The 27,317-nt window shown below is 51.8% G+C and overlaps 1 protein-coding gene across 2 annotated transcripts in view; it reads left to right on the forward strand.

The window, feature by feature from the left end:
• CD151 (CD151 molecule (Raph blood group)) overlaps positions 1-24,397 on the forward strand; it is a 29,189-nt gene extending 4,792 nt beyond the window's left edge. Inside the window, exons 2-9 of one of the 2 annotated variants that reach the window (XM_068684521.1) lie at positions 6,655-6,766; positions 11,397-11,500; positions 12,363-12,554; positions 16,389-16,463; positions 18,631-18,735; positions 19,603-19,758; positions 21,281-21,367; positions 22,161-24,397. In XM_068684521.1, coding sequence (XP_068540622.1) covers positions 11,417-11,500; positions 12,363-12,554; positions 16,389-16,463; positions 18,631-18,735; positions 19,603-19,758; positions 21,281-21,367; positions 22,161-22,220 — 759 coding nt within the window. In that variant the 5' untranslated portion in view covers positions 6,655-6,766; positions 11,397-11,416 and the 3' untranslated portion in view covers positions 22,221-24,397. The remainder of the gene's footprint in view (positions 1-6,654; positions 6,767-11,396; positions 11,501-12,362; positions 12,555-16,388; positions 16,464-18,630; positions 18,736-19,602; positions 19,759-21,280; positions 21,368-22,160) is intronic. The other variant, XM_068684522.1, reaches the window with a different exon arrangement.
• The last annotated feature ends 2,920 nt before the right edge of the window (positions 24,398-27,317 follow it).

The raw sequence follows: 27,317 nt of genomic DNA on the forward strand, positions 1-27,317 counted from the left end.
CCTCGTTATTGCTGGGCCAGGAGCCGGCGACATCAAACGTTTGGCACCGAGCCCTGCTCCTTATCGGCTGCTGGAGGCAGGTTTGAGCGCAGGAGCAAAGTTCAGCCTGGCTTCCTGTGGGGAGCTGGGGAAAGAGCTGCGAGGCTCTGTGCAGGTGCCTGTGCTTGGATGGAGTTTGTCCCTGCAGCTACACAGGGAGAGGTGTGTGCTCCTGAGGTCTCCTGAGTGCAGCACGCTTCCCAGTGGTTTTGCCCCCATAGCACAGGGAGAGGTGGAGAGGAAGAGACGCCTGGGGATGCTGCAGGAGAAAGATCTGGCAGTGCTTAGCGAATGGGTCAGGGGAAATCATGTCTGCTCCCTCACCCTGGTACATTTCCCCCCTTGTGGTGGAGAAAGAGGCAGGAGAAAGGCCAGGAGGGTAGTTCTTGTTTTTCACCTCAGGTGTGGCGTGTCAGATAGAGGGACGTGTTTTGGGGTCTGGACCACATTTGGCTATGACTGGCTTGGTCCATGCTTCTAAGCAAAATTCCTCAGTCTGGCCGGGTGCTTATGGCTCTCTGCTCACTGGTGCAGGGCTGCGGGAGTGTTACGGGGAGCAGTGGAATGAGCCAGGCATGTGCAGGGTGCAGGCAGCAAGGTGTCGAGTGGCTCCTGTGTTGCGCTCTGCTGGCCTGTTACCTGCCAATGTGCCGGAGCGGTGGTTTTCAGGGAGTGCTCTGATCCTCGGTGACCACAACACTGAAACATGCGAGAAAAATACGGGGGAAGCACAGTTTGAGTCAACTTAACACACTGGCAGAGCCAGCCTGCAGATGCCAGCCGTGTCGGCATGTCCGGCACGCCAGGCAGCGAGTGTGGGGTGCTGGAGGAGGAGGTGAGTCAGGGCTGCTGGATGCCAGCGGCTCCTCGTAGCTCTAGTGGGATCCAGAGGGGAGGAACTCTTGTCCTGCGCGCCCCCAGTGTTGCCCTGAGAGGTCTGCAAGGGGTGAGATTACTTGCCACAGCCTCAGGTAGTCTCCAGTTTACTTTGTCCAATTGTTTGCTTTTTTTTTTTTTTTTCCATCAGCAGGACCTTTCTCCGTGTTTGAGGTAGGAGGAACCACCAGGCTGGCTTCTTTGCCTTTGAGTCCCAGGTCACTGTTTTGTTCCTCCTGCTGAGCAGGGAAGGGATCCAAGCCTGCTCCTGTGCCGTGCCTGGAGAATGAGGCTAGCCAAAGCCTGCTCTGTGCATTGTGCCCTCCCCAGGGCTTTCCCCTGCTGTGGGATGTGTCCCCAGGCTGGAAAAAAATAAAAAGGGAATTTAAGCCACTACACTTAGACCAGGCAAAAATCCTGGCTGTTAACTTCCCATTTGCACTCAGAGTTGGTCAGGGCATTGGGAAACGTGGTTGATGGCTCTCCAGGCTTCTGCCAGCACAGCTATGAAAGAGAAAAGCAGACACAGCTAGGGGAGGAAATTCTGCTTTCACAAGCTGTGCTTTGGGACTGCAGCACAATTCAGTGTGGCTGTAGGGACATCCAGCACTGCATCCATCTCTACGTGTAAATGTGTTTATTGTTCTCTAACTCATCGGGAATTTGAGCAAGTTTGTTTCCTGAGCTCCTCAATTCCTGGAAACCCTCAGGGGATCTCGTTTTCGGAGTGGGCACTGAGTACTGACTGGAACTCAGGGCAAAGCGAAGGTAGTTCCTCAGGTGCTCGGGAAACTTTTAGCTCTGTGGCTCCTTGCTTTTCTCTGTCTTTCTTGCTTTCGATGATTAAGGATTGATGGAGGGCCTTAACTAACCTGCAGGTGAACCCTGCTGTGGATTGCCTTTCCCCTTCTGCTTGCTAATGGCTTAGGGTGCCTTGAGAGATGGCTAATGAGTCTGCCCAGCGCCAGACGTTTGCTGTCGTCCCATCTTTTACACAGAGAGGAAAACACTCTGATGTGTTTTGCTGAGCTCACAGTGGTTATCTGCATGCCGAGCATGTGCTGGTAACATTTGGAGAGGCTCCCGAGGGGAGGAAATAGGTGGTTACTCCCATCTCTTGCAGCCTATTTTGAGACTTCCTGGCATTTGGGAGTTAACCTGGGGTGTCCCAGACAAGCAGAATGGGCTACTTTAAGCTTTTACAATTTTAACCTTTTAAATGGCAGGAGATTAAATGGGATTATATGGTCCCTACTGACTTGAAAAATGACTCAGAGTTTGGGGGGGAAGAAGTTACAAGCTCTTTTTTAGCTTTCCTGTAGTGAGGCTTGTTCGTACAGCACTCAGATCACATGAAGGCGCATCGATGAGGAAATCCAGCGTGGGATTTTTCAGCTGCATCTGGAGTCTGGCTGGTTTGTGCTGGCATCTGTTAGAGCAACCCTGTGCCATTTTTCTTACTCCTGCCTGCTCCAAGTGAAGCAGGTGAGTCTCTGAGAGAGCTCCGTCCCCATTACAGAGAGCTGTAGCTCCTGCCCTTCCCCTGTGCTTTGCTCCAAGCAGCGAGGAGCACCCATGTGAGCCCTGCTCCTGGTTCTGCTGGGGGCAGCTCTGTGAGCAGAGACCGCTGGAGCGAGGTGCTTCAGGGAAGCAGTTTGCAGCTGGAGGCTTTCCTTGGAGCCCGTTGGGGTGTGCTCTGGGGTCAGGGACTGCTCTTTCCCCTGCCTGCAGCATTGGCGAAGGGCCAGCGAGTAATTGCCTTGAGGCCAGCCCTTGCTTCCAGTTACTCATTCACATGCTGGTGCCTCCCTGTCAAGCTTGCAGGCTGCTCTAAAAACAGCTGCCGAAATGGTTCTGGTGGGATCACTACAGGCTGAGCAAGGGGGGGGAGGGAGGGAGAGGAACGTTTTATTTTTGGCTGGGAGTTGTTTAGTTTTTGCTGCAAGGACAATCCTTTCCAAGGCGTCCCTGTGCAGCACGGGCTGGGTGTGGGTTTCAGTATTGCTCCTGTAGCAGCAGGAGGGAGGCAGCTCCGATGGACCGGCCTCGCAGCTCCAGAAAATGAAATGTCACTTAATTTGCCCCTGACTGTGCTTGATATTTGATCCGGCTTCTACTAAAGCGTTCTGAGCTCTGGAGAGGAAGACAGCTGCTGAAAGCATTTCATGGTCGCTCCAAAGGAGACCCCACCGGTGCTTGCCGAGAAGAGGTTAATTCCAGGTGCGAGGGTGTTGCTGCGTGGGGTGGCTGCGGTGGGCAGGAGGGGAAGCTCCTGCAGCTCCCACGGCAGCCCTGGCTGCGTGCTGCTCCCCTTTCCCTCAGCACGCTGCAGGGTGCATCGCCCCGCTCCTGGTGCCGCAGGTACCGGCCCCATCGCCGGCACGCTGGGGGCTTGGCTCCGGCACAGCTGGCACCGGCACGGGGCTATCAGCAGCGTGTCTGAAGTGGTGAGGCTGCTCCCTCTGCTTCCATTGTCAAACCCCTTTTTAAAAAACAGCCTTTGTGCAGCTGGAACTGCGGCTGGCTGCCTGCGACAGGTCCGTGCTTTGATTTCAAGGACGTTGGCTTTGCTCCTTTCCACCACGAAGTGCAAACAGGAACAGCCTGGTTAAGGCAGAACAAGTTTTGCCCCGGAATTAAAGGTGGCCAGCTTTTCCTGCGCCTCTTGCCTGCTGCTGCGCTGCCTGCAGCCAGGTGTCTCAGGCCTGGAAGTGCTAACAGGTAGCTGGGAGGCTTTGTGTTTTACAGCGTCGTGTTCTGCAGAGCTCTTGGAGGACAGAGCAGCTTGGCGCATGGAGGATGGATCCTGAGATGCGAGGAGAGCAGATGCACGGCTCTTCAATTCTGCCAGTGTGCTGTCTGACTGGGGAAGCCACTTCCCCAAAAGTCTCTCTGTGCTCCTATTGTGCTACCTTTGTTCTTTGGTGAGTTGCCTCGAGGAGGAAAAGGGCCTCTCAGGCTGTGAGGTTATTGAGCTTCATCTCACTGAGAGGCTGGAAACCTACCCCGTGGTGACACCAGCCACCAAAAAGGGCTGAACAGATTTTTGCTGGTGGGATTTAAAACCCAAGCATTCATTTGTGAGCCATCAGGTGAAGGTGACAACACTGTGGGTAGGTAGAAGATCTACTGGCTTTTAGCTGGTTGCCCTCTCACTGCTGAGATCTGCAGGGAATAAAACTGAAAGCAGCTCTGCAAAGGGACTGCAGCCAAGTGTTGAGCAACCGCGTGCTAGCTGCAGCGTGGGACATGTCCTCGGGTCAGTCTTTGCACTGAGCCTGTTTGAAAAGCGCACCTATTTATAGAGAGAACAAATGGGTATGATCACGGCATTATTTGGAAATCGCTTTGAATTCCTGTACAGAATTGCCCGCCTGGCTTCGTGGGGGCTGGGAGGATTATAACGAGCGCTGTCAGTCCCACATCGGCGTGGCTGCAGGGAGGGGAGGTTCTCAGTGAAAACACCGAGGACCCAGTGGCTTTGCTTCTGAGAGCCGAGCCGAAAATGCCAGCGTAATTAATAGGCAGGGATCAGGAGGAGAGCTGATTCTGCACAAACTCTTCTGTTCAGAAACGTGGCCGAGCGCTACTGGCAAATTCTCCGGTGCAGACAAAGCCCTGCTTTTGAAAACAAAACAAAGCACTGTGAGCAGAGGTGGGGGACCAGAATTTGTAGCACCACCAGCACGGCTCGCCTTGTCGTGGCTCACCCCGAGCTGCCTGAGCCGCTGCTCCTTGCCCAGCAGACCCTCCGTGCGGGGAGCTCCCCTCGCCGCGGGCACGCAGCAGGCGCTCGCTGCTGGCTCTTGGCGCGAGGAAGCAGAGAGAGGGTTATTGTTCCTCTCCTCAGCTCAGTGACGGGTGAAGTGGTTCCTGTGTATAAATAGTGTCAAGTGTTTGGGATCCGCCGGGATAAAGGGGGCCTTATTGGGCACAAGCTGATGTTGTCGGGCGCAGGAGGAGTTCCCATCAATCACGCGCTGGGTGCCGCTCTCTGGCCTGCCTTCCTGCTCCTGCCAGGGCCTCTGCAGTTGGAGGGATTGTTGGTTTTTTTTTTTTTTGGAGGGATTGTTGTTTTTTTATTTTTATTTTTTTATTTTTTTCTCCAGGTTATCAGGTTCTGGGAGCAGTGACCTGCACAGCCTTTCTGAGGCTGGCTGTAGATGCTCTTCTAAGACCAGATAGCCCTATCCAGTGGGTTTTGTTGGCTTTGTAGTGCAACAGCTCCAGAGCACAAACATGCTGGATTGCTTTTTCTCTCTCAATTTCTTTCTTTCTTCCTTTTTTTTTTTTTAATGGTTATGAAATCGGTTTTGCACTGAGGTCCTCTTATCTCCTACAGCCTTGAAGTCCCCTCTCCTGGGCCTGGCTGCCCCCTCCCCAAGCCCTGTAACACGCAGGTGTGGAGCTGATCATAAATACCCGTGCCAAGTTTGGAACTGATCTCGTTGCTATTTTTGTGGCGGTAACTCCCTCCCTCGTGGAGTACAGCCTTGAAAGAAACGAGAGGAACAGCCAAGTGATCTTCTCCCGAGAGACAGCTCCTGTGGTGAGGAGCAGGTGTCTCCTTAGGTATATGAAGCACATAAAGAAAAAAATATAAGGCCCTCCTGTTCTAGGAGCTGTGCAGGGCGGCCCGAGCAGCAGGCTGTGCTCTGGGGAATCTCATTCAACAGAGCAAAATATGCCTGGTGTACGTGTCAGGGAGGAGGAACCTGGACCCAGATCTGTTCTGTGACTCTGTCGCCCCACGATTATAAATGAAAATTCCTGACAACGAGCTGCTTTGCCTGTGATCTGCCTCCCTCTTTACCCTCAGCTTTGCATCCCGGGTCGGTTTTCCCTACTGAAAGGGAGCAGCATGAAGCAGATGTAGAAGTGGTAGGGCACAGAGGCTGCTCGGGGGAAGCCTGGGCTTGCGTCTGGGTCTGTACCTTATGATTGTAGGACTTGTATTTCCGAATGGCTCAAGTGCTGGGATTTCCACTGTTTCTCTCCAGAGATTTTCCCGTGGTCTAGAGGCTACAGAGTGAGGTGCATCAGCGTGTTTCTAGCTTTTACCAGAGCATTGCTTTTCCTAGGGAATGGCAGCAGGGGGAAACCAAGCTGATGGTAAGTGAACGTGTGCTGTCTGTACTGCTTCAGAAAAAGGCCTGCAGGAAGCTCCCCTTGAAGATAATAATAAGTTAAAATGGTTATGAGTGGTGTGATCTGATAACAAGTAACCTTCTTCTCTTCCCAGCTGGTTTGCAAACACTTCATTATCCCACCCAGGCAAGTCAGGTAATATTACTGCTTCCGTTCCCAGAGGGGCAACAGATGAAAGACCTGAAGCCTTAGGCTGTGAAGTGAGTTCCTGTCAGGGTGTAGATCAAAAGATCATTAATTCGGTATCCAGGTAGAGAGGCCAGCAGACGAATTGCTGTTTGCTTCTCCTCTCCATCCTGCTGCCCACAATTAGAGGCCGTTTCCCAGTGCAGCAGGCACATGCCTAGCTGCCCGCTAGGAATGTGGTAAGGTTGTAGAGAAATAACTCTTGTTAGGTCTGAAAGCACCTTCCTGAAGCTTGTTGCTCATCCTTGAGGGGGGCACTGGGATGCATTCATAAGGTGTACTCCAAAACCATATGCTCCCTGTTCAAAGGAGCGCTTCATAGCAAAGCATCTTACCACATATTGATTCCCATAATAACCCTTCATGTAATTCACGATTCTCCATCTCTCTTCCTCTCTTTTTCAGCTTTCCCAGACCCAGCAGAGGACCAGAGCCAGCCAGAAGAGTGGGTGGAAAAAAAGCACTTGAAGAGAACTGAAGATTTCCACTGAGCTGTGGGTTGCTTCAGTGGGGAGAGGTCAGTGTCGGGTTATCCAGAGTTATCCAGAGTTATCTGACCCCGCTCAGACAGATTTCAGGGCAGCAGTACCCTGCCCTCCAGGCCAGCAGCGTGCCTGCAGGCTGCGTGAGGTGGCTGTGTTTGCAGGAGGCAGATAATACTGGATTTGCAGCCAGCTGGGAGCTGCACTTTTGTAGCAGTGGAGGTGCATCAGGATTTCCTTCAGCACATCCATCTTGTGTGATGGGCTACGCATCTCCTTGGCTTACTGCTGGCACTTGGTTATGGGGATGAGTGCAGTGTGAGGTGCAGGACCTTCTGTTTTGCCCCAGTTCATAACAATTATCTATAAAAGAGACAGCACTGACACATCAGGTACTATTTTTCTTGCCATCATTCATTATTTTTAAGTATTGATTTACTTGTTACTTTTTTCTTTTTTTTCCTTTTCTTTATGGTTGCTTTTAATGGCCTGTGAGCTATTTCATTTGCTTTGGCATCGTTTCTGTACCATCCATCAGATGCTGCTTTAGGGCAGGGTCTGCAGAAAAAGCCTGCAGCCCCGGATTTCTTTGCTGTTTAATTAAGCTCTGTACCTGTGCAAGTCGAGGCAGAGGTGCCGAGCAGCGTCTGCGATGACTAAATGAATGTCTCGCCAGCAGGAGTGTGCGTGTGTGCCTGCCACGTGCTTGCAGAGCTGAGATGGAGGTGCGTGCCTGCATGTGCCGTTGGGTCTGCGAGTAAAAATGCAGTGCCCTGGCGTGGGATGGCAGAGCAAGCCCTGCCGCTGCGATTCGGGGTGTCTCAGAGCAGCCAAACAGCCGCTTGTGCGGTGCTTGTGCTGCACGGAGCTCAGCACCCAGAGCTGGAGGCGATGTGCTCAGCTTCTGGTGCGTTCCTGTTGTCCTAAGGATGAGCTGTAGGCCTTACTGTCAGGTCAGTACGGTGAGAGCCCAAGGAAATCAGGCTGTGGAGGGGTTTAACTTTCAAAGTGCCCCCTGCACTCGTGCACCGCGTGGTCTTAACCCACCTGGGAGGCTGTGGCTTGGGGTCAGACAGGGCAGGCTGAGCACATACTCTTTTTTTCTTTCTTTTTTTTAATTCTTCCTATTTTTTTAAGATGGTCATACAGTCTTCTCATTGTAAGTATGTATTTTACTAGCCCCAGAAGAGGTGGTTTTGGTTCACTGGCCAAAGTAACCTATACTGGCAAGAGCACTCCGAAGGCAGTAGGGCTTTTGGCACTACACCGGCTGCCTGGAGCCTGCCGTGCTCACAGCTGGCGTTCCTCTGGCTGCAGGGTTCTCACCTCCTTACAGCATCACGGTTCAGAGAAGTTTGGGCCTCCTGCACTGGAGAGGAGGAGCAAGGCAAGGGACAGGCTAAGGGCCTGCCTAAGGTCGTGCAGGAGGCAGAGCAGAGAACTGCATTTGAGCTGTTCAGCCCTGAGGTTTTTCAGCTAATCCTCTCTCTGTTTTATGTGTGGTTTCTGGCACACTGAGTTTTTTCCTTGTTTTTTTTTTTTTCCTCCCACCTTTGTGCATTTTGTGTTAGAGCATTATTTCCCATTGACACTGACGTTGAGATGTGTGAGCACAGTAGGAACTTGCTCTTGATTCCTGGCAAATAAACGTCAAAGCACCTCTTGTTGTTGTGTGACTAAATCACGCTGCGTTCTTTCCCCTGATTTCTTTTTAAATGTAGCTTCCTGATGAAGCTACTGTCTATTGGATTGGAGCAAATGGACTTCACTGTGGAAGTGCTTTTGGTCTGTTAGCCACTTTTTCAATTAGACAAACATTTCCTGTTATCAAGCTCATGTCTAATTAATATGTTTTTATGCATCTGTAAATACACCCCTGTGGCAAGCCTCACCATTTTCTGTTCACTGGAGAGCTCCTTGGTAATGATCTGGGTGATTCAGCACGGACCTTTGCCTCTGTGTTTTGAAACAGAGCACAGCTGTGCGTGTTAATTAATGCTGCTTGCTCTTGTCTGCTTTCGAGAGTGCTCCACATCACTTCTGAGGGTCTGTTATCAGGACGACTGAGGCCAGGAGACCCTGCCCATGCCACTGAGTGCTGCTTGGGGCCCGGAGGCGCCCTGAGATTACCAAGGTGCTGTGCTTTTTGGGGACACGTCTCAGCGCCCAGTGTCACCGAGAGCCTTATCCCAGCTGTAACTGGAGAGCGTGGTGAGGGAGCAGCTCACTGGGTGAGTCAATGAGCTTGCAAGGGGCAGCCAGAGCCAGCAGCTCTGCTCGGGGCTGGGAGGGATAGACCAAACAGGAGGCAGCCCTGGTTGCTCTCTGATCCATGGTGCCATCCCCGCATGAATCACTGCACCCTGTAAGCCTGCCGCTGTTCCCTGCCAGCGTGCTGGAAGCAGATCGATCCCCTTCTCCCAGCAGCTGAAAGGCACCGTGTGCAGTGCTTGGTGGAGCAGGACCCACGGTGTGGAGGCAAATTTCAGGCTCGCTGTCATCTGCCTGCAAGCATAACCCGAGCTGTCAGCCTGCCCGGTCCTCGCCCCGAGCGAGATGCTGCTCGGTTGGGTGTCTGAGGTCTCAGATCAGGAAGAGGTGCAAGTTTCTGTTCCTTACTAGGGCCCAGCACCTGCTGTGTGATGATACATGAAAATACCTGTGCTGGCTTCTTTTTGGGGGGCGTATACTTTGAGGGGTCCCTGTTTGGGGCTGTGCAGGTGTGCGTAGCTGTGGGAGCTTGTCTGGCTGCTGCCGTTCCTGTTCCGTGGCTAAATGAGCCTCTGGGAGCTGTAAATCTGTCGCCTTTCATGAGCAAGGCAGCGTCTCATTGAGCACTACAAGTCTGTTCAGAGCACACGGTGCCACCAGCATCCATTCCTTCCCCCTGCCCCAGGCTTCTGTGCTGCAACGCGGTAATTAATCAATGTGGTAATTAACGGGAGCGTTGCTGGAGTTCCTGATCCTTGCAGAGGACCGGGAGTTACTCGCCTTGCTGCGTGCCACCAGCTCAGAGCTGCTCTCTTCACCAGTGAAGCCCTTTCTGCTGCCAGCTGGTTTGTCATACACCGTCCTGGAGAAAAATGTTTGCCTGGGGAGGGTGAGGGGGCACAGGTGGGGCCGCCGGGCATGTTCTCAGCCTCATGCCCCTGCTAGCTTTAGTAGTTTCTAAAGCACAGACCTGCCTGGGGTTTCTGAGTGGGCTGGAGTGAAGCAAAAGGACCCAGTTTCCTGCAGACAAAATACAATTGTGCTGCAGAATTGGCAGCTGCTCCTCCCAGCAGCCAGATGTTAGGAACATGGCAGGGGGCTCCCGCTGAGCCCAGCTCTGTGCCTGCCTGCTCCCAGGGAGCTCTCTGGTCCAGGACAGCCTTTCACTGATACGGGTGCAGGGTCTTTAAAAAGAGAGAAAGCGACATGTTTGTATCATTCCCTGCTGGCTGGGAGGGGAGGAAGAGGATGGTTTTTAGGTTTGAACGCAGCTCTCAGGAAGGGAGAGGTGGTGAGGATTCGCTTGTACTTCTTCAAACTTCACAGAGCTGACAGGGATGCTCTGGGTGGTGCCTTTGTCCTGCCTGCCCACTCAGGCAGTGGGGAGCTTTGCTTTTTTATTTATTTATTTTTGCATCGACAGGAGGCAGCGATGTGGAGCTGTACTTGCTGCAGCCCTTCTTATGCGAAACCAGCTCAGAGCACAGCAGCTCCCTAACGCTTTGCTGGGGACTGACCCACCATGGACACGGTGTGGTTTGGTACCTGTGGGGGTGTTTTGTGCTGTCAGCTCACCTCAGGCCGGTGGCTGTGTTGCTGCCTCTTTAGCAGCCAGGAGCAGTACCCCAGGAGACAGTTCACTGCTGGGCAGGGCTGTGAGAAACAAGCAGGGTGAGGATGGGGATTTGTTCCCCCAGCATAGTGCCGGGGTTCAGAGAGGATGGGGCGTTTGGGTGGATATCAAGAACATTCCCAGTTACAGTCGTAAAGATTAAAAATACCCAGAGCTTAGAGGGGGATCTATTTAAGGCAATTATAACGAGCGTCCATGAGGAAAGGAAATTCTTTGGAGACGGATTATTCCGTAAATGCCAAAGGCAGAGTTTCTGTGCCCCCCTTCAGAAGTAGCAGTGCGATGCCGCAGCCAGCCCGGTGCTGGGTGACAGCTCTGGATTTCATTCACTGTAAGTAGGAGGAGGTGAGCATGGGCGACAGTGAACTTCCTTACAGTAACCGTGATCAGAATTGCTAAAGACCCAGCCGTGGTTTTGGCTTGGTCTCAGCAAGTGCTGGGCTTGCACCACGGTAGGTCCGATCCTGCCCCCACAAGTATTAATCTTAAGCAAAATGAATCTCCAGAAGTGACAGCAGAACGGGGAGACAGAAGGAGGAGGACGGCAGCACAGGAAGGCCACATGCTGGTACCATCTGCCTCTCTTTCACACTCTGTGAGGGCTCGTGCTGTGTAGGTCACTCGGATGGATGCAAGAGCTCTTCATCTGAGTGAGCACTGCCCAGCAGCCCTGCAGTCACTTGAATGGCTCACTCGCTGTGTTAGTTCAGCTGAAGGCTGGGAGTGTGAGGTCTTTGCAGAAGGAGAATAACGCTGCCCTCCTTTTGGGAGGAGTGGCACAATGACTGACTGGCTTCTCAAACTTTTTTTTTTCTTTCCAGGAGCTATCTAAGCCAGAAAGATGCGTGAGTACACTGAAAAGAAGGAAACATGCGGGACCATCTGTCTCAAGTACTTGCTCTTCATCTTCAACTTCTTTTTCTGGGTAAGAAGCTTCAGCCTGTTTTGGAGGCGCTGCGGTTTTGGTGGCAAGAGTGCAGAATCATTGGCTTTGAAGTCTTTGGCAAAAAGCTCTGACATCAGTGGAACCCACACTTCTTTTGGAGGGATGAAATCCCATCCCTTGGACTTGCTAGCCCAAGCTGCAGAAGTTGTGGAGTGACACCGGGGCCTCTGGCTGTTCATAGGTCTCCTTATGAAGTATAGAAAATAATGCCTGAAAAATACCATCTCCCTGCTGTCTTCTCACCTAGCTAGCGTTTGTAGAATGGGCTGAGCTCACCAGAAGGGACATAAAACCCTCCAAAAACATGACGCTTGCAAAGAGAGAAAAGAACTGCTACCAGTTGGATTGGTTTCTCCGTCTTCACTCTCTGCAAGGGTCAGAGTTTAACCAGCTGGGCTCAAAGCTCCTTGCCTGCTTTCTGCCTAGATGTATAATGTATGAAAGAGCTGTGGGGTACAGCTGTCATTTAGTGCAGGTCAATATTCTTCCTTGCTGAGCAGTGGAAAGCTTGCTGGTAGGTCACACCCTGAAAGCTGTGTCACCTTTTCATGTTTGCCCAGAGCAGTGTAGCTCTGTTTGGGAAGGCTCAAGTCTGTGCATCGGCAAGACTCCAGGTAGCTTGCACCTCCTCCTCCTGCCTGGGGTGCACAACTGGCCTCCCTGAAGCTCTGCCCTCGCCGGGGCACTGCTCGCCATCCCAGGGAGACCTCTGGGGGTCCTTTCTTTGGAGTGGGTTGTCTTTGGCTCAGCTTGCAGAGCTGGGGCACGTTCTGGTATCTCCATCACTTCTGGAGGCGAGGAAGTTCATGCCCCTCATTCTCTTGCCTCTGTTTTTACCCAGCTGGCTGGTGGGGCAGTGATGGCAGTGGGCACCTGGACCCTGGCTGAGAAGAGTGACTACATCAGCTTGCTCTCCTCCAGCACGTATTCAGCAACAGCGTATATTCTGGTGGTAGCAGGGGTGGTTGTGATGGTTACCGGCATCCTTGGCTGCTGCGCCACCTTCAAAGAGCGTCGGAATCTGCTCAGAGTGGTAAGTTTTGCTTTTGGGGGCTGGGGTGGAAGGTTCTCCTTGTTTTCTCTTGAACAATGCTGTGAGGGTGAGGAAACACCTTGGTCATGTTCTTCACTAACCCTATTCGTTTGTCCTAGAGCAAATGCCACTCAGGTTTCCAGCTCCTAATGGCACTGCTGCCTTTGTCACAGGTGGCGGGGCCTACTGCCAAAGCCTTTCCTTTCGTCAACCCAAGGAATGCATTTGCCACTATGTGCTCCAGGAGTACAAAGCGTAGCCACGATGTCTATACTGTATGTGAGAAAGTCTGTCTGGATTTGGCCAATTTCAAATAGTGTGGCTTTTGTCTCTTCCTTCTTCCCTGTCTGTCCAATATTCTCTTCCCATTTTCCAAAAGAAAAGGGAAGTATGAGGGATCTGTAAGAAAACTGACTTTAATGACACTGGGCTCAAACAAAATTAACATGTTTTTTTCATTGGGTTGCCAAAAATAAGAAAGTATTCGTTGAAAATTTTCTGTAGTGGCAAAAAAAAACCACATGTTTTTAGTTTCACTTCCTCTAAAAAGCCATAACGGTTTAATAATCTGGTTCTTTTTTATGCCCTTCCTTGTGTTACTTCCTTGGCTCCCTGCTCACCCACCTACACAGAGTTTTTACCAGCCCTAGGGTTTCTGTTCTGCTTCCTTCCTCACAAATCTCCTCAGTCTGGAGTGTGCAGCACTCTTTAGTAGCTGAGCTACGGTGGTGAGCCCAGCGACTGAAGTAGCAGTCGGTGACTCTGGTTTCACAGTAATGAGAGGGTGCTGCAGTAACCCTTCACCAGCTCCTTCAGCTGTGCACATCCCTGTTCACCTGACCGTCCCATTTCCCCTCTGTAGTTTGGAAGAGGAGCAGAAAGAAGAGCCGTGAGAAATCCTGACACTTGTACCACTGCTCTGAAGGCTCAGTAATCCCTGTGAGAGGCACAGTAGAGCCAGGAATGGAAAATGGAACATGGAGAAGGACACAGGGAGTGCTTTGCTGGTGCTTGTTCGCTGTGCTCCTGGTCTGCAGCAGTCCATTTTGGCCTTTTGCTTACTTTCCATGCCAGAGATTTCCCTTTGTCTTTTTTTTTTTTGCCTCAGCCAGAAGCTACAGATGAAAATCCGGTGGGGTTTTCTTTGTTATTCTGCCCCAGAAAGCTAATACTTGTCTCTTGAGAACAAAAGGTCACTCTGAGTCCTCACAGCACGGCCTTTCAGAGTGGCTGGTCGCGACAGGCCTATTGTCTCTGACAGGCCCATTGTCTCCTGGTGCTTGCGCTCTGCTCTGGTTGCCAGTGAGTAATGTGCACAAGAATTAGGGCCGTGCTTGCCAGGGCTGGGTGAGCCTGGCTGGGGGCCTGTGCCAGCTCTGAGCTCAGACAGCAGTCCTGACAGCCTCACGCTCAGCGCCCCGGGGGCTGTGCCAGCCTGTCCCAATTTCTCTCAGTACCCGTGTAAATACGGGAGGGAAAGCTGTAAGCGGCTCTCCTCTCCCCAGTGCCTCCTCAGTGCTTTTAAAATCAATTGACAGCTCTGGCTGCTGTTTGGGAAGGAAATGTGTGTGTGGTTGTTGGTTCATTGTTCTGCTGGAGCCTCAGCAGCCTGGGATTTTGTTAGCTGCCTTTCTACCCAACTCGGAGTTTTACGGGCTCACTTAAAACTTTCTGGAGAATTTCGTTACTCATCACTCGCAGCTGTGCTACTTCTTTGTCATTGCTCATTTTTCTTCCCCATGTCCCTCCTCAGCCAGGTGATGCCTTGAGGCTCAGGCAGCAGACGTGGTGTTTCTCACGCTGATGTTTCCCAGGTGGCAGAGGCAGCAGTGATCTTCAGGCCTGCTCAGACTTCAGCTCAGATGCCAAATCTGCTGCCCTGCTCTCAAGAGAGCCATTTCAACAGTCTTGGCTAGGCAAAAAACAGGTTCCAGCCATGTCTACTACAGGCCTTTGGGCGATCCCCCGTCCCTTCCTGGTTTCCCAGCTTCTTGGGGAGGGAGCGGGGCAGAAGAGCAGGGCTAGCAGCCCTGTGCTGTGTGTGTGTGTCCCCAGAGTGAAAGCTGCTGCTCCCTTATGTCAGCATGACACGGTGTAATAGATACCTGAAAGGGGCCCCGAGGGAGAGACGGGGCTGAGATAAGGCTAATGATGCGGCGGATCAGCAGAGGCAGGTTGGATGCGTGGGTGGCAGATGCACTGCCCTCCCTCACAAGGGTTTACAGGGGCCTCATGACTCAAATTCCCTAAGGCCCGCTGGATATGTGTTTGTTCCCATCCAGGGGAAGCCCGCAGGATGAGCTGAGCTGTGGTGCCGGCTCGGCTCCACCTGAATGCCACTGACATGACGACACAGCGTAGGGAGGAATATCTGAAAGAAGCTTTGCAGTTCATTGGTGGTGCTTAGCACTCTGCCGCCCTCCTTCCGCGGCAGAGGGATGATGTCAGGGCAGGAGGGCATAACCGTGGCCCAACAAAAGAAAGGAGGCCTTTGTGACAAAGCACCCCGATCCTTTCTTGCCCCTTCCAGCCTCCTGTGAGCGCCGGGAGCAGCCTTGAGCTATCCCACAGGCTGCGGGGTGACTCATTGCCCTGGTATGAATGGGTACCTTGTACAAGGCTATGCGGAGACTTCCAGTGCTCAGCCGGGGCAGAGCGGGGCTGGGGAGTGAAAGCTCGAGATTGTGTGCTCAGATTAAAGCCTGGCCTGCAGATAAAACCCAGCTGGCCTTCCTCTGCAGCTGCGGAATCCCAGCAAGGGTGAAAGAGGAAACCTGAGCTGCGTTTGTGCCTGTGTCTGTTGTTTCACTCCCTCAAAGGAGCTCAGAAATACCTGCCTGCACCAGGCGAAGAGGGGCGCGCAGTGCGGAGAGTAACCCTTGTGTGACAGAAATCCACCTTGCTGTGAGCAGCACTTGGCTGCCTTTCTGTCTGCTGGGGAGAGACAGTTTCACGCCTAGCCACACTTACAGGGGGCTGTTTGCCTCACCCCTTGGAAAGAGCCATTTCCTAAGCTCAGGGGTAAAACAAAATGGGAGATGTGTTGTTTGGTCTGTCCTGAGCGGGACAAGTCTTGCAGGGACTTTGCACGAGGTCCTCGTTATGGCTGGAACTGGGTGCCCCTTTAGCTTCATCTACAAAATGATGAATTTAGTGGCAGCCATAGAACAGCCTGGATCTGTAAAGTAACTGACTTGTTCTAGTATAAATCCATCCACCTCGATAGTGCACTTCAGCCGGTGCTTGAGTCCCACAGAGGTCACTTGGGACACAAATCCATGCTTTAAATTTGTGCTTACTTGGTCTGCTCTGTCCTTGGTGAAATGGGCCCTTTGTTGGCTTACCGAATCACCATTGTAACGTGTGTTTCTCCATAGTAACTTAATGAAGTGCCCTAAACAGTATCAAAACAAGCAGAAGTTCCAGATTTTTTTGTACTGATGTCTGAAGCAGATATTTTCTGTGACATTGAATGTATTCAGCAGGTTATCCAGCAACCACGCTCTTCTGTCCAGTGATCTTATCTCAGTTGCCTGCACTTTTCCATTCTCTGCATCCCTCTGGCTGTGCGAGTTCAACCTGTGCTTGCTTCTGCTTGTCTTCAGTTACCGTGTGTTTGGTTTCCTTTTCTCAGTTTTCTTCAGTTTTCTTTTCACCTGTAGGATTGTTGCCTTTCCACCATGTTGAGGTCCTAGTCCCAATCGGTGCCTTTGAGAACTCCTGCAGAAAAGCACCAACAAAGACGGTGTCACACATTTTGCCAGCTAGTGATAAGCCAGCTCCAAGCTTCTCTTCATGTTGTTCTAACGTCCTGCTTCTCCTGTTATTTTACAGTACTTCATATTGTTGCTGTGCATCTTTCTCCTGGAGATCATTGCTGGAATCCTGGCGTATATCTACTACCAGCAGGTGAGTGTGCACATGTCATGGAGCCTCAAACCAGGGACAGAAAACAGCTGATCATTGTCCCATTTCTCCAGCCAGAATTGGGCTTGGAGGCTTGGGACCTAGGGTCTGACTGAGGTTCATCTTTCTGCCTGTCTGTACTCACTCACCACCCCACACAAAAGAAGATCTTGGGTTATTTCCTGCTTCTGACACAGTAGTCGTGGTTATACCTGGGAGGCTGCTCAGCCTTGCTGCTCAGCTCCTTCCTGAGCTGGCAGAGGTGGTCCAGCTGCTAGGTCCTTTCAGGTCATGAAGTTTTGGAGAGCTTTACTTCACCAGCCCAGCTGAGGGGCTGGAGAACAGCATGGACTCCCAGCAGCTGCACTTCTGACTTGGCAGCGTTGCAGTTGCAGAGGCTTAAATCATCGGTTTGGTTTCAAAGGGGGTTTAGCCACCAGGACACAAGCAGCCTGAGAAATTGCTCTCATGTCTGGAAATTGATTGGAAAGGGTGAATTAGGATTGTTGTCAAGTGGCTGTCTGAAAAGCAGCTGGACATCCCATCCTACTGGCTTCGCTGTTAGGCTCCTGGCCTTTTTATTTTGGTGCTTTGCGTCACAAAATGGGCACCAGCACTTTGTGAGAAGCAAAAGAGAGCTGTAGGTTCGCTCGTTCGATGGTAACCAAGAGGGAGCAGTGGAGCAGGTGTACGTATTTAACTGGGAAAGATCAATCCTGGGAGCAGGGCAGGAAGCCAGGGCCTATCTGTGCTAGGTCACTAGGTTCATGTATGCCAAAGGATGAAGAGGAGCTGATCCTCCTTGTTAGGCTGAAATAAGGGATGACATATTCAGAGCTGTTGCCTTGAGTGCTTTAATTCACTCAGGGGCATCTCTGATCAATAGCTGTACTTTCCCCTTGCCCTCTGGCTGACAAATGCCTCTTTTTTCCTGGTTGCAGGCTGCTTGCTGTTTGCCACTGTTTTTATTTTAGCCCTTGCTTTGGTATCTAAGGCTTGCATTTGTGTGTGTCTAAACTCCCTTTCTTTTGTTGTTTCGTTCCATGCTGCAGTTCTTCCCTGTGAGCCTGCAGGTAACCACTTTTCTCCCAAGTAATAATTCTGCTAATGGACTCTCCTCTTTATTTGCTTCTGATGCCTTCCAGCTGCTGAACCTCTTGCTTTCTCTTTATTACATTAAGTCCTTTGCACTTCTGTAGAGCTTCCCAGCCCAGGATCTCAAAGCATTTTGCAAATGTTAATGAATGAAGCCTCATATCATCTCTGCGAGGTAGGTGTTGTCCCCACTTGACACATGGGGTTGGAAAATACAGTGTGTCCAAAGGAAAATAAACTGCAGACTGTATTTTGCCCGGTTCAGCATAACGAGATGCCTGACCTTTCATTTACTTACCGTATAGAATAAAAGGTGTATAGAGAAGCTATCTCTGTAAAGAAGAATGTAGCTAGATTAAGAGCCTCCACAGGAAGAAATGTTTGAATCCAATCCCCTGAACATGCCAGTGGTTTATGACAAGAGTGTTTTAATTAATGATGCACTTAAAAAAAAAAAATCAGACTTCATCTGTCTGGCTTTACAAATTTGTCACCGTTATCAAGCAATGCCTTGGAATACTCTTGCAGTCACATCCTTAATCCCCTCCCGTGCCATCCTTTTTGATGTCGATGTGAGAGCTATTCAGACTGTATAGCTTCAGTCCAGTGTGCCCAGGACTCTTTCTTCCTGCTCCTGAATAGACAGATTGGGTTTTAGTATTTTGTCAAAAGCTTCAGAGACAGAAGGCTGCATGTGGATCTCATGGACACGTTTGTATTGAAGCAGGCACAGTTTTGTGTTCTGTTCTGATGCAAGCATGTCTTGGCAATCTCTTGCATATGCAAGGTGAGGACCTGTATGGTGATGTGTAGCACAGGCTGAAATTTGTCCCAGAGGCACTTCCTTCCAGTCACAAAAATGGAGGTATGGTCTTTAATCAACTGGAAATAAGCTCGCGTGCCTGCTGGAAACCAGTCCAGTCCGACCTGTGAGGATGACCTTGAAGGAAGCTGTAGCTTCTGTGAGGCTTTCTGTTCTCCTGGAGCAGAGGCAATGAAACGTGCAGGGCTCTGGGTCTCTCTGGGGGTGCTGAGCTTGCCTGGTGATCTTATCCCACTTGTCTCTTCTGTCCAGCTGAGTATGGAGCTGAAGCAAAACCTGAAGAACACCATGACCCAGAAGTACCGCAAGGAGGGAGAAGAGAGCGTTACCAGCGCAGTGGACAAACTGCAGCAGGAGGTGGGTATTGCTGGGGCTGGGGAGAATTGCAGGGCTTCAAACCAAATCCACAAAAAGCGTTGTGAGCTCTCGGTACCCAGCATACAGGCTGCTGCCCCTGCCTGAAGGCAGGCTGGGTGCAGAGCAGGGCCTGGGCTGCACTACCAGCAGAATTGCATGGGGGAACCTCTGAATCGGACCCCCAGCAGGGTGTAAGTTATACTTGAATTGCTCCCAGAGTGAACTGGAGCTGCCAAGTCACTCTGACAGCTGTTTCGCCTTCCCACATTAAAGCTTTGGAAAAATTGCTGACATTTTTCATTAAGCTCTTCAGTACCCCAGAGAGCAAGATGTAATGAAAGAAGAGCATTCCTGCTGCTCTTGCTAGCTGTGCCTGGCTCAGGGGTGGCTCAGGGTAGGGCTGTCACAGGTCTGACAGACTTTTTCGCAGAAAGGGTGCTTGTGGGCAGGCACGGGTGCAGCAGTTTCAAAGTGTGGGGCTGCTGTGCACGATGCCCTGTGACCAGGTGCGTGTGCGACAGTGACTGGTAATTAAACTTGCCCTGTTACCACTGCTGGCACTCTCCTGCCGGGTAGTTAGGAGCTGAGGCAGCTGCAGGTGCCTCTGGTTGCATCCCAGCAGTAACAAAAAGTCACAGCTACTGAAAGAGGGATGCAGCTGCTATTAATGGCCATTTGGGCAATTTTTAAAACAAAGGTTGCTGATAATTACAGCAGTCTAGAAGAACCCATGCCAGTGAGATTGTTGGAGGCTCCAGCAAAGTCTCCTACAAAGGAGGATGAAGCCCAGGGCTTGATGTGGGGAGGCTGGAGGGAGGAGGAGGCTGCGGTGCTCGCGGGCTCAGCCTGTGCTCTGTGTGCTGGCAGTTCAAGTGCTGTGGGAGCAACAACTACACGGACTGGGCTGACAGCGTGTGGATCAAGTCCTCCGAGGCCAGTGGACGGAAAGTCCCAGACAGCTGCTGTAAGACGATAACCGACCTGTGTGGCCGAAGAGACCATCCTTCCAACATCTACAAAGAGGTAAAAATCAAAAGGGGCTTCAGAGCCTCCTGTCACAAAGTACACGAAGGTGGTGGGCTGGAAGTGAGGGCGCTGGGTTGATGCTGCACGTTGGTGATTTATTTCTCTAGTTGAGCATTCAGCCTTCCAGGCTCAGTCTGAAAAGCTTCAGGGAAGAGAAAAAATAAAATAGAGGAGTCAGAGTGTCTGGGTTCCTGCATGCATGCTGCTCTTACAGAAATGTGTCTTCATGGCTGCCAGCGTGGGATCAGAGCCAATGGCCAGTAAATATGGCACGGGATAAATGGTCTGCATTTCACAGGCGGGGCCGTGGGCTGGGCAAGGAAGATATTTCAAATCTGTCTCAGGACTGCTTTTGGCTTTTGCAGGGAACCTAATTTGTAAGAGAGGATTGCAAAGGCAGCAGAACAGAGACTTTGGGAATTGGGAAAGAAAGCAAGGAGATGTTCTGCACTGCTTTATTAAATAAAGAGAAAAATAGTAGATTATATTGGTTATTACAGAGTATGCTGGTGACGGGGGATTGGGAGAGGTTATTGCTTCTGGCAGGAGACTTGGGTTTGAGCCCTCCATTTGGTACAGCTGCTACTTGGGCAGGGACAGACGGAGATAGTTCTGCGCCCTGAACGTGACAGGGCCAGTTCCAGTGGTCTGCAGTCAGGACTGAAAAGAGGCTGGAGCTGGGCAGGAGAGGCTTGTTTCTCTTCCAGAAGAAGCAAATTGAATCCCAGAGGAGCTGAGTAGCTGCTCCCTACAGCTGAGGAGGGCTGTGGGAGAAGAGATGGCCCCTTCAGAGCAGGTATTTCTTCTCAGAGTCTGTGCTTTGAGCATGGCTCGGAAGTTAGGAGGGTGAACAACATCTGCCACTAAGCCAGGCAGCTCAGTGTCTAAGTCAGAGCTCAGAACAGATTTTATTTTGGGGAAGAAGAAGAGGGTCAGATCAGGACGCAGGAGCAATTGTTTTGGATCAGGGCAGCTGGGGCTGACTCTCGACCTAATACAGGCATGGGAAATGAGAGGCCTTTGCCACCCCTCCCCAGAGAGCTGCATGCTCGCTCCTTCCCTTTCTGTGTGTGTAGGTGTCTGTGTTCAGTGTAAACTCCTGGGGCTGGAGGGCCCCCAGCACCCTTGGGGCACTGCTGCAGCCTACACAATAAATCCCCCTGATGTTACCATGGAAAACCTGCCTCATTAGATTAAACAGTTTAATTATTTAAAGGGAACTCTTCCAGAAAATTCTCTTACTGCTTTATTTTTGCCTTATGACAACAAAAACTTGGGCCTGAAACTGGGAGGGTAAGATCACGCTGCCAGCCAAGGGCACAAGTGAAAGGCCGAGGCAGGCAGCGCCTGGCTTTCCAGCTCCACACTAAAACTCAGGGCTCTCAGAAGTAGCAGCGGGAGGAATTGGGGTGCTCACAGACACTGCTTTTCAAGGGCTGCAACTGCTGTCTTAAAGGGAGACACACGAGGTTAAATTAAAGATGATTTTCCCTGTCCCTCCTCCTCCCTCCCCTTGCAGAACGGTTGTATTACCAAGCTGGAAAACTTCATTCAAGAGCATCTGAAAATCATTGGTGCAGTGGGGATCAGCATCGCTTGTGTGCAGGTAAAAGGATCACGTGTTTTGGGGTTGCTGGGCTGAAGTTAAAGGAACCCTAGAACTGAGGGATGGAAAAAAAAATAAAATTGAACATCTCAGGTTTTCCCTTGCCTGGAAAAAAGAAGTTGCCATGTAAGAAGTCGCCAGGTACTTCAGTGACCCCGAGATTCACTGGCTCCAAAGCACGAGCCTCTTCTGCCTGTCCGTGATACTTCTGGCTCTGGGGAGACAGATTTCTGCTCCAGGGCTGTGAGAAATGTAGTGCTGGCCGTGCCTGGTGCTTTGGCAGCCTGAGAGAGACCTCTTGTGGGGATGTGCCATGATTGCCCGTGCAGCTGAAGAGCTGGAGGAGCTCCCTACCCCCGTTCAGTAGCTCCTGTTAAGTAACCCAGAGTTCCTCCCCTGGCTTTGTGGTACTGAGGAGTGGCACTGAGGGTCAGCGAATGATCAGGGAGAAGGAGAAGGACAAGGGGGTAGGACATGGATGCTGCCACTCTGTTTTAGGGGGGGAAGGCAGCCAGAATATTCTCTTCCAGATGCAGATGTGTCTGGGAGCTGCTCATCTTCCTTTCTGTCCTGGCAGGTAGCCAAATTACATCCTAGAGAAGCTGCTGGTGATTAATTATGAGGATTAGCACCGATTATGTTCTCTCCTGTTCATTGCAAGCTGGAGAGCTGTATCCCCAGGCCAGAGCTAGTTTGCCACTCCAGTCTGAGGCCAGACAGTTTGCAAGCTGCTGCCTCCACTGCATCCATTCTGTTTTCTCATGCATTCCTCTCTCCTCCTTCTACCCTGTAGATCTTTGGGATGATTTTCACCTGCTGCTTGTACAGGAGTTTGAAGCCGGAACCATATTAATAGCTGTGGGAACTCCGTCAGCTCCCCCTCTGCCACTCCCTTAGTGCCTGCCAACCTCACTACCCTCCACCATCACCACAGAAGAGTCTGCAACCTGAGGACTTGGCTCTACCCTTAAATGCCTCTCCAACAGCCTCACCTGCCCCTTCAGGGGAAGGTCACCCTCCTCGTTGTGTACAAGGCAGCCAGGAGTTCAGTGGGTCCTCTTCATTGGCAAGAAGCAAGAGCTGCGGGTCTTCTGCTGGAAGCTTTAGCAAAACAGTCCCTTGATTATAACTACAAAGCAAGATTTATCTAGGGCCATTTCTCCAGGGGCTCTTCCTGAGCATATACGAAGGTATCGGGATGCTACACAAGAGCCACGGTTTGCTCTCTGAGAAGTGGCTCAGCAGCACCGGGCATTGACTGTGAGGACAGATGATGTTTCTGCGCTGGGCTGGAGCCAGAGCTGAGTCTCTCATACAGCAGAGATTTCTCTCTCCCCCTCTGCGTGTGCACTGAAGTCCTAACACAGCTGGTCTCCGTATGAGAGGATGCGTGCCTGGTTGCTTGCTGCAGGAACTGCGCTCTCTGCTGCTCGGGAACACAACTTGGTGTGGCTGAAATCTTGTCACGATTCCAATGCTGCCACAGCGTGGGTGCCTTAGGATTTCTCAGCAATCCTTCCTTCTCTTCCTTGAAGCTTCCCTGCAACACAGTGCCATCGGGAACCACGAGAAGCCTGCTGCCTCCTTGGGTTCTAGATCAAAGACATTTGGCTACTTTCTAATTCTTTTAGGTCTGGTCTGGGTTAGGTAGTGGCTTCCAGTGTGAATGAGAAAACTCTCGGTTGTTTCTTGCCTACCCCCTGCTGAGGTTTGGAGAAGAGCTGGTCTGCCTGTGGAGCTGAGGTGTCTCGCTACCACTTGGCCTGTTTGGTTTGTGCAAAGACCTTACCACGTCTCTTACATGTTGAGACACACCCCGGGCTCAACAGTCTAATTAAAACCTCCAGGCTTGTTCTCTCTTGGGTGGGAAATGAATATATACAAATGTTGTAGCAGCCTCCAAGGAGCTCATTAATCAGATGAGGGTTTTCTGGCTTTAATGAGATCTAGAAGCCAGCTTTCCAGACCATCCCAGCAGTAACCATTAGAGTCAGCTTCACCCAGTCGCCCCAGTGTATTTGGTAAATAGTGCTGGGTTTAACTGCCTGATTAATTAAATAGATTTAATTAACTATTATTTCTGCACTGGGATCCTGGATACATACAGGACACTGACATGACTGTTGCCATTGACTTAGTGCCACTGTCATGCCAGCCTGATTTCATAGGATCTTCCGTGTCTCTCCTGTCCCGGGGGTTTGGGTTGTTTTCTTCCTAATTGTCCTGGAAAGGGTTCTCATTGGGAATCTTGTTTTCACCGTCCCAATAGGCCTGGTACAACCCTGAAGCAGAAAGGGCTGTACGGATTTGAGGTTTCTAGGCACTGAAGACAAGCCCTTTTATGAGCTAAGTAATTTATTCACTCTCCTGGCCTTTTGGTGGTGCCCTGTCCCTTGGCAGCAGGCAGTTAACACCTGCAAAGTCACCCAGAGCCCTAAAGGGGCTTGCAGCGTTGTGAGGGTTTTGATTCACAGAGCAGAAATCCAGGACTGGCTCCTGCGGGAGGGGTGAAGGGTGACAAGTTAAAATTCTGAGCAGGTAAATCTGAAACTCCCCCATCAACATTGGCACCGTGAAATAATCCTTAACACTAATGCGAAAAGAGAGGCGGAGGAGCTGAGCTGGATCCTTGGTCCCACAGCAGTGGGAAAGAGGGGAAAGAAATCTAAATTATTGTGTAATGATCTAAAGGAGAAACCTCTAAATTATTTCTTGTTTTATATTCAGGTTCCTGACAAGTATTGACTACTAACTACGAGGAAAATATTGAGCATGTTGCTTGAAGCAATATTTCTAGTTTCTTAAGCATATCTTCTTAGCTGCCTTTGCCTGTTCCCTTGAAATACGTTGTACAGGGTTGGGAGAGGCCAGGAAGAATGAGATAGGAACAGCAAGTTGGCTTGTGTCCACTGAGTCGTTTTATACTTTTTCTCTGTGTAATAATATTCATTGCTTTTTTTTTTTTTTTTTTTTTAACCCAGTTTAAGTTGCTGGCCAATAGAAAAATAAAGCTTACAATTCTGTACTTACTCCATGTAGCCAAAATGAAGGGGACAACGTGAGCCGTGTGGGTTTTGTGGGTTCCTCAGTTCCTCTAGGACCTGGCTGCGGGATGAACGAGGTCGCGTGTGGGTGCGCTGTGCTCCGTGCTGCTGGGTGCTGGGTGTTTCCCCTCCATGCTGTGGTGTTGTCTGCACCCACCCTGCACCACGGATGTGTGAAAAAGGGAGCAGAGCTGCCCTGTGCTGTCCTTTGGGCTGTCAGGTTGAGCATTACCCACAGCAGCTGTACCCAGCCAGGTGGGAACGCCTGCCTGCAGCTGATGGGCACGGCCACTCGGTGGCTCTCGGGGCTCAGCTCTGCCTGCTGTGATCTCCGCTCCTGTAATTCAGGTGGCTCTGATCCAAGCTGCTTCCCTCGGAGTCGCCAAGCCCTGTGCCACCGAGCCTCGTGCTTGCCTTCATCCTCCAAGCCTCAGCCGTGTCTGAAAGGGTTGTGAGGCATTGGAACGGGCTGCCCAGGGAGGTGGTGGAGTCACCATCCCTGGAAGTCTTCAAAAGACGTTTAGATGTAGAGCTTAGGGATATGGTTTAGTGGGGACTGTTAGTTTTAGGTCAGAGGTTGGACTCGATGATCTTGAGGTCTCTTCCAACCTAGAAAATTCTGTGATTCTGTGATTCTGTGTCGCTGCTGGCCCCTGGCTAGCTGGCAGAGCCCGGCTGAATGCACTGGGCTGGAAGCAGGAACCACTGCGTTTCCCCAAGGGGAACTGAAGCCCCCCGTCTGCAGGGCTGCTGTGGGGTGGCACCTGGGAAGGCCGCAGCACGGTGTCTTTTGGCACAAAGCAGTTGCTTGAAAGCCATTTCGTTCTTGTTTGAGTTGCCTTCTGCAGTGCCTGGTGGGGCTGCAGCCACCATTTCACAGCCTCCCCCCAGGCTGTGCAGCCTCGGGCCCCTGGGTGCTGACACCCCTTGGGGCACGAGCCCCAGTTTCTCTTTCCTTCCCCCCAGCCCTGGAGATTTGGGCTGCACAACTTCGCTGCTCACAGCAGTTAGCTCAGCTGACACTCTCTGCTCTCTCGGTGCCATGTGGGGGCCAGCGCAATGTGCTGAGGATAAAGAGGAAAACAGATACAACAATAATTTCTGTGAAGGTCCTGCTTAGGAGCAGTCACTCCATTTCTGCACACTTTCAAGAAAGCCTGAGTATTTTGCGCTCCCCTGCAGGGCTGCATCTAACACCACACCAGTTCACAAACATGCCCTTTCTGTTTCTTCCACTTAACGGGGAGGAATTTTCCCCCAGAAAGGTCTTGGTGCCCTGTTCTCTTGCTGTTTCAAGAGCTTCCCTTTGGTGGGGAGTGTTGTAATGTCCTCATTTCCCTGCTGGGCTCAGGCTGACCGAGGCTGCAGTGGTGGAGAGAGGGAGCAGAGGACTGGCAGCGATGATACCCTCCATCACAGGACACGACAGACGCACTTTGCTTGGGAAATGGCACAGGGGACCGGATCATCTCCCCTTCCCTGCCGTGAACACACTAAACCATGCTCCTTGCTGGGAGGCCGCGGGTTTGTTTCCCTTCTTCCCTGCTCGCTTCCTCCACTTAGCGGCTCCTGCAGCAGAACGAAACGAGCCTGGTGGTGCAGCCCTGCTTCAGTTGCCCTCGGTGCAGGAAGGACCTCGCAGCCCTGAGTGAGCTCACTGCTGAGCTCTGACCCCCAGCGCCTGCTCCCCAAAACCCAGGGCTCCCAACGCCCCCCCTTTGCCTGGGGGCCGCAGGAGGCTGTAAGCTCCCATCCCATTTTTAAACCATGGCAGCACGTCCCCTGTCCCGCGTGGGGCTGCTCTGTGCTGCCGTGGTGGCGGTGCCTGCACCCCTGGGAGAAGACGCCGGCTGCTCCGCACCCCTGGGAGCTCTGCTGCTGTCACAGCAGTGACAAGAGATGCCTCCAGCGATGTGATGCTGAACTGAGGCATGGGTGTGCCGAAAAAGCCAGGGCAGAGGCTGGAGAGGAGGCAGAAACAGGGAGGGGATTTATGTGGTGCCTCTGGAAAAGTTAAACTCCTCTCAGGGAGGGTGATGCTCTCATATGAGCTGTAATCCCACAGACAACAGGGATGCCAGTGCCCAACAAATCCGCTGAGTGAATTGCTCAGGCACAGCAGCTCGGGAAGTGTGCTGGGTATTTGGAGTCCTTGCTGCACAGACAGCTTGCTTTCCCGGCTGCCTGCCTCAGCCCAAAGGGTGCTGCTCGCGCGGAGGCCATGGGGAGCAGCAGCTCTCTGGCTTACAGCTCCCTCCCGCAGGAAAGGAGCCGCTGGGTATCAGGCATTTCCAGGCTTTTTTCTTGTCTTTTTCACCTGGGCAGCTGCAGGCTGAGTGCCCCCATCCTCACACCACTCACAGGGACACAGGTTTCTACTTCTTGGCTCAGAAATGCTGTGGCACCTTTAGGGATGAGCCCAGGAGCCCAGCACAGTGCAAACGTGCTGGGTCCTTCCAGAGAGAGCCAGGGCCCTCTCCCTTCCCAGCAGAGAGACGTCCCTTGGTGCCTCCACGTCACCCTCAGAGGCTTTGTGAGCGCCCCAGCCTGGGATTAGCTCGGGACCAAGGCAGCCTCGTTAACCTGGAGGTGCCCCGTGACTGTTCAGCTGCTTCCTCTGCAAACAAATTAGCCTGCCCCTGCCTAATTGCACCTCGCTGATGACAGGAGGTGGTTGCATCCATGCTGCTGTCCCCTGCTGTCCTCCCGGCACATATCTCAGCTGCGATAAAACCTCCTCTCTCCTCAGAGAGCTGCCTGGTTAATCCTCCTGTAACCTTCCCGCACAGCCTTTATTGCCTGGTTGTTTCCCTCACGTCGCTTTATACACTTTGATTTCTTGCTGCCCGTTCAGCGACGCAGCACTCCATGCATTAGGAAATGGTGACCCAAAATATGAGGCCACC

Source organism: Anas acuta, chromosome 5, assembly GCF_963932015.1.
Source record: "Anas acuta chromosome 5, bAnaAcu1.1, whole genome shotgun sequence".
Lineage (NCBI taxonomy): Eukaryota > Metazoa > Chordata > Aves > Anseriformes > Anatidae > Anas > Anas acuta.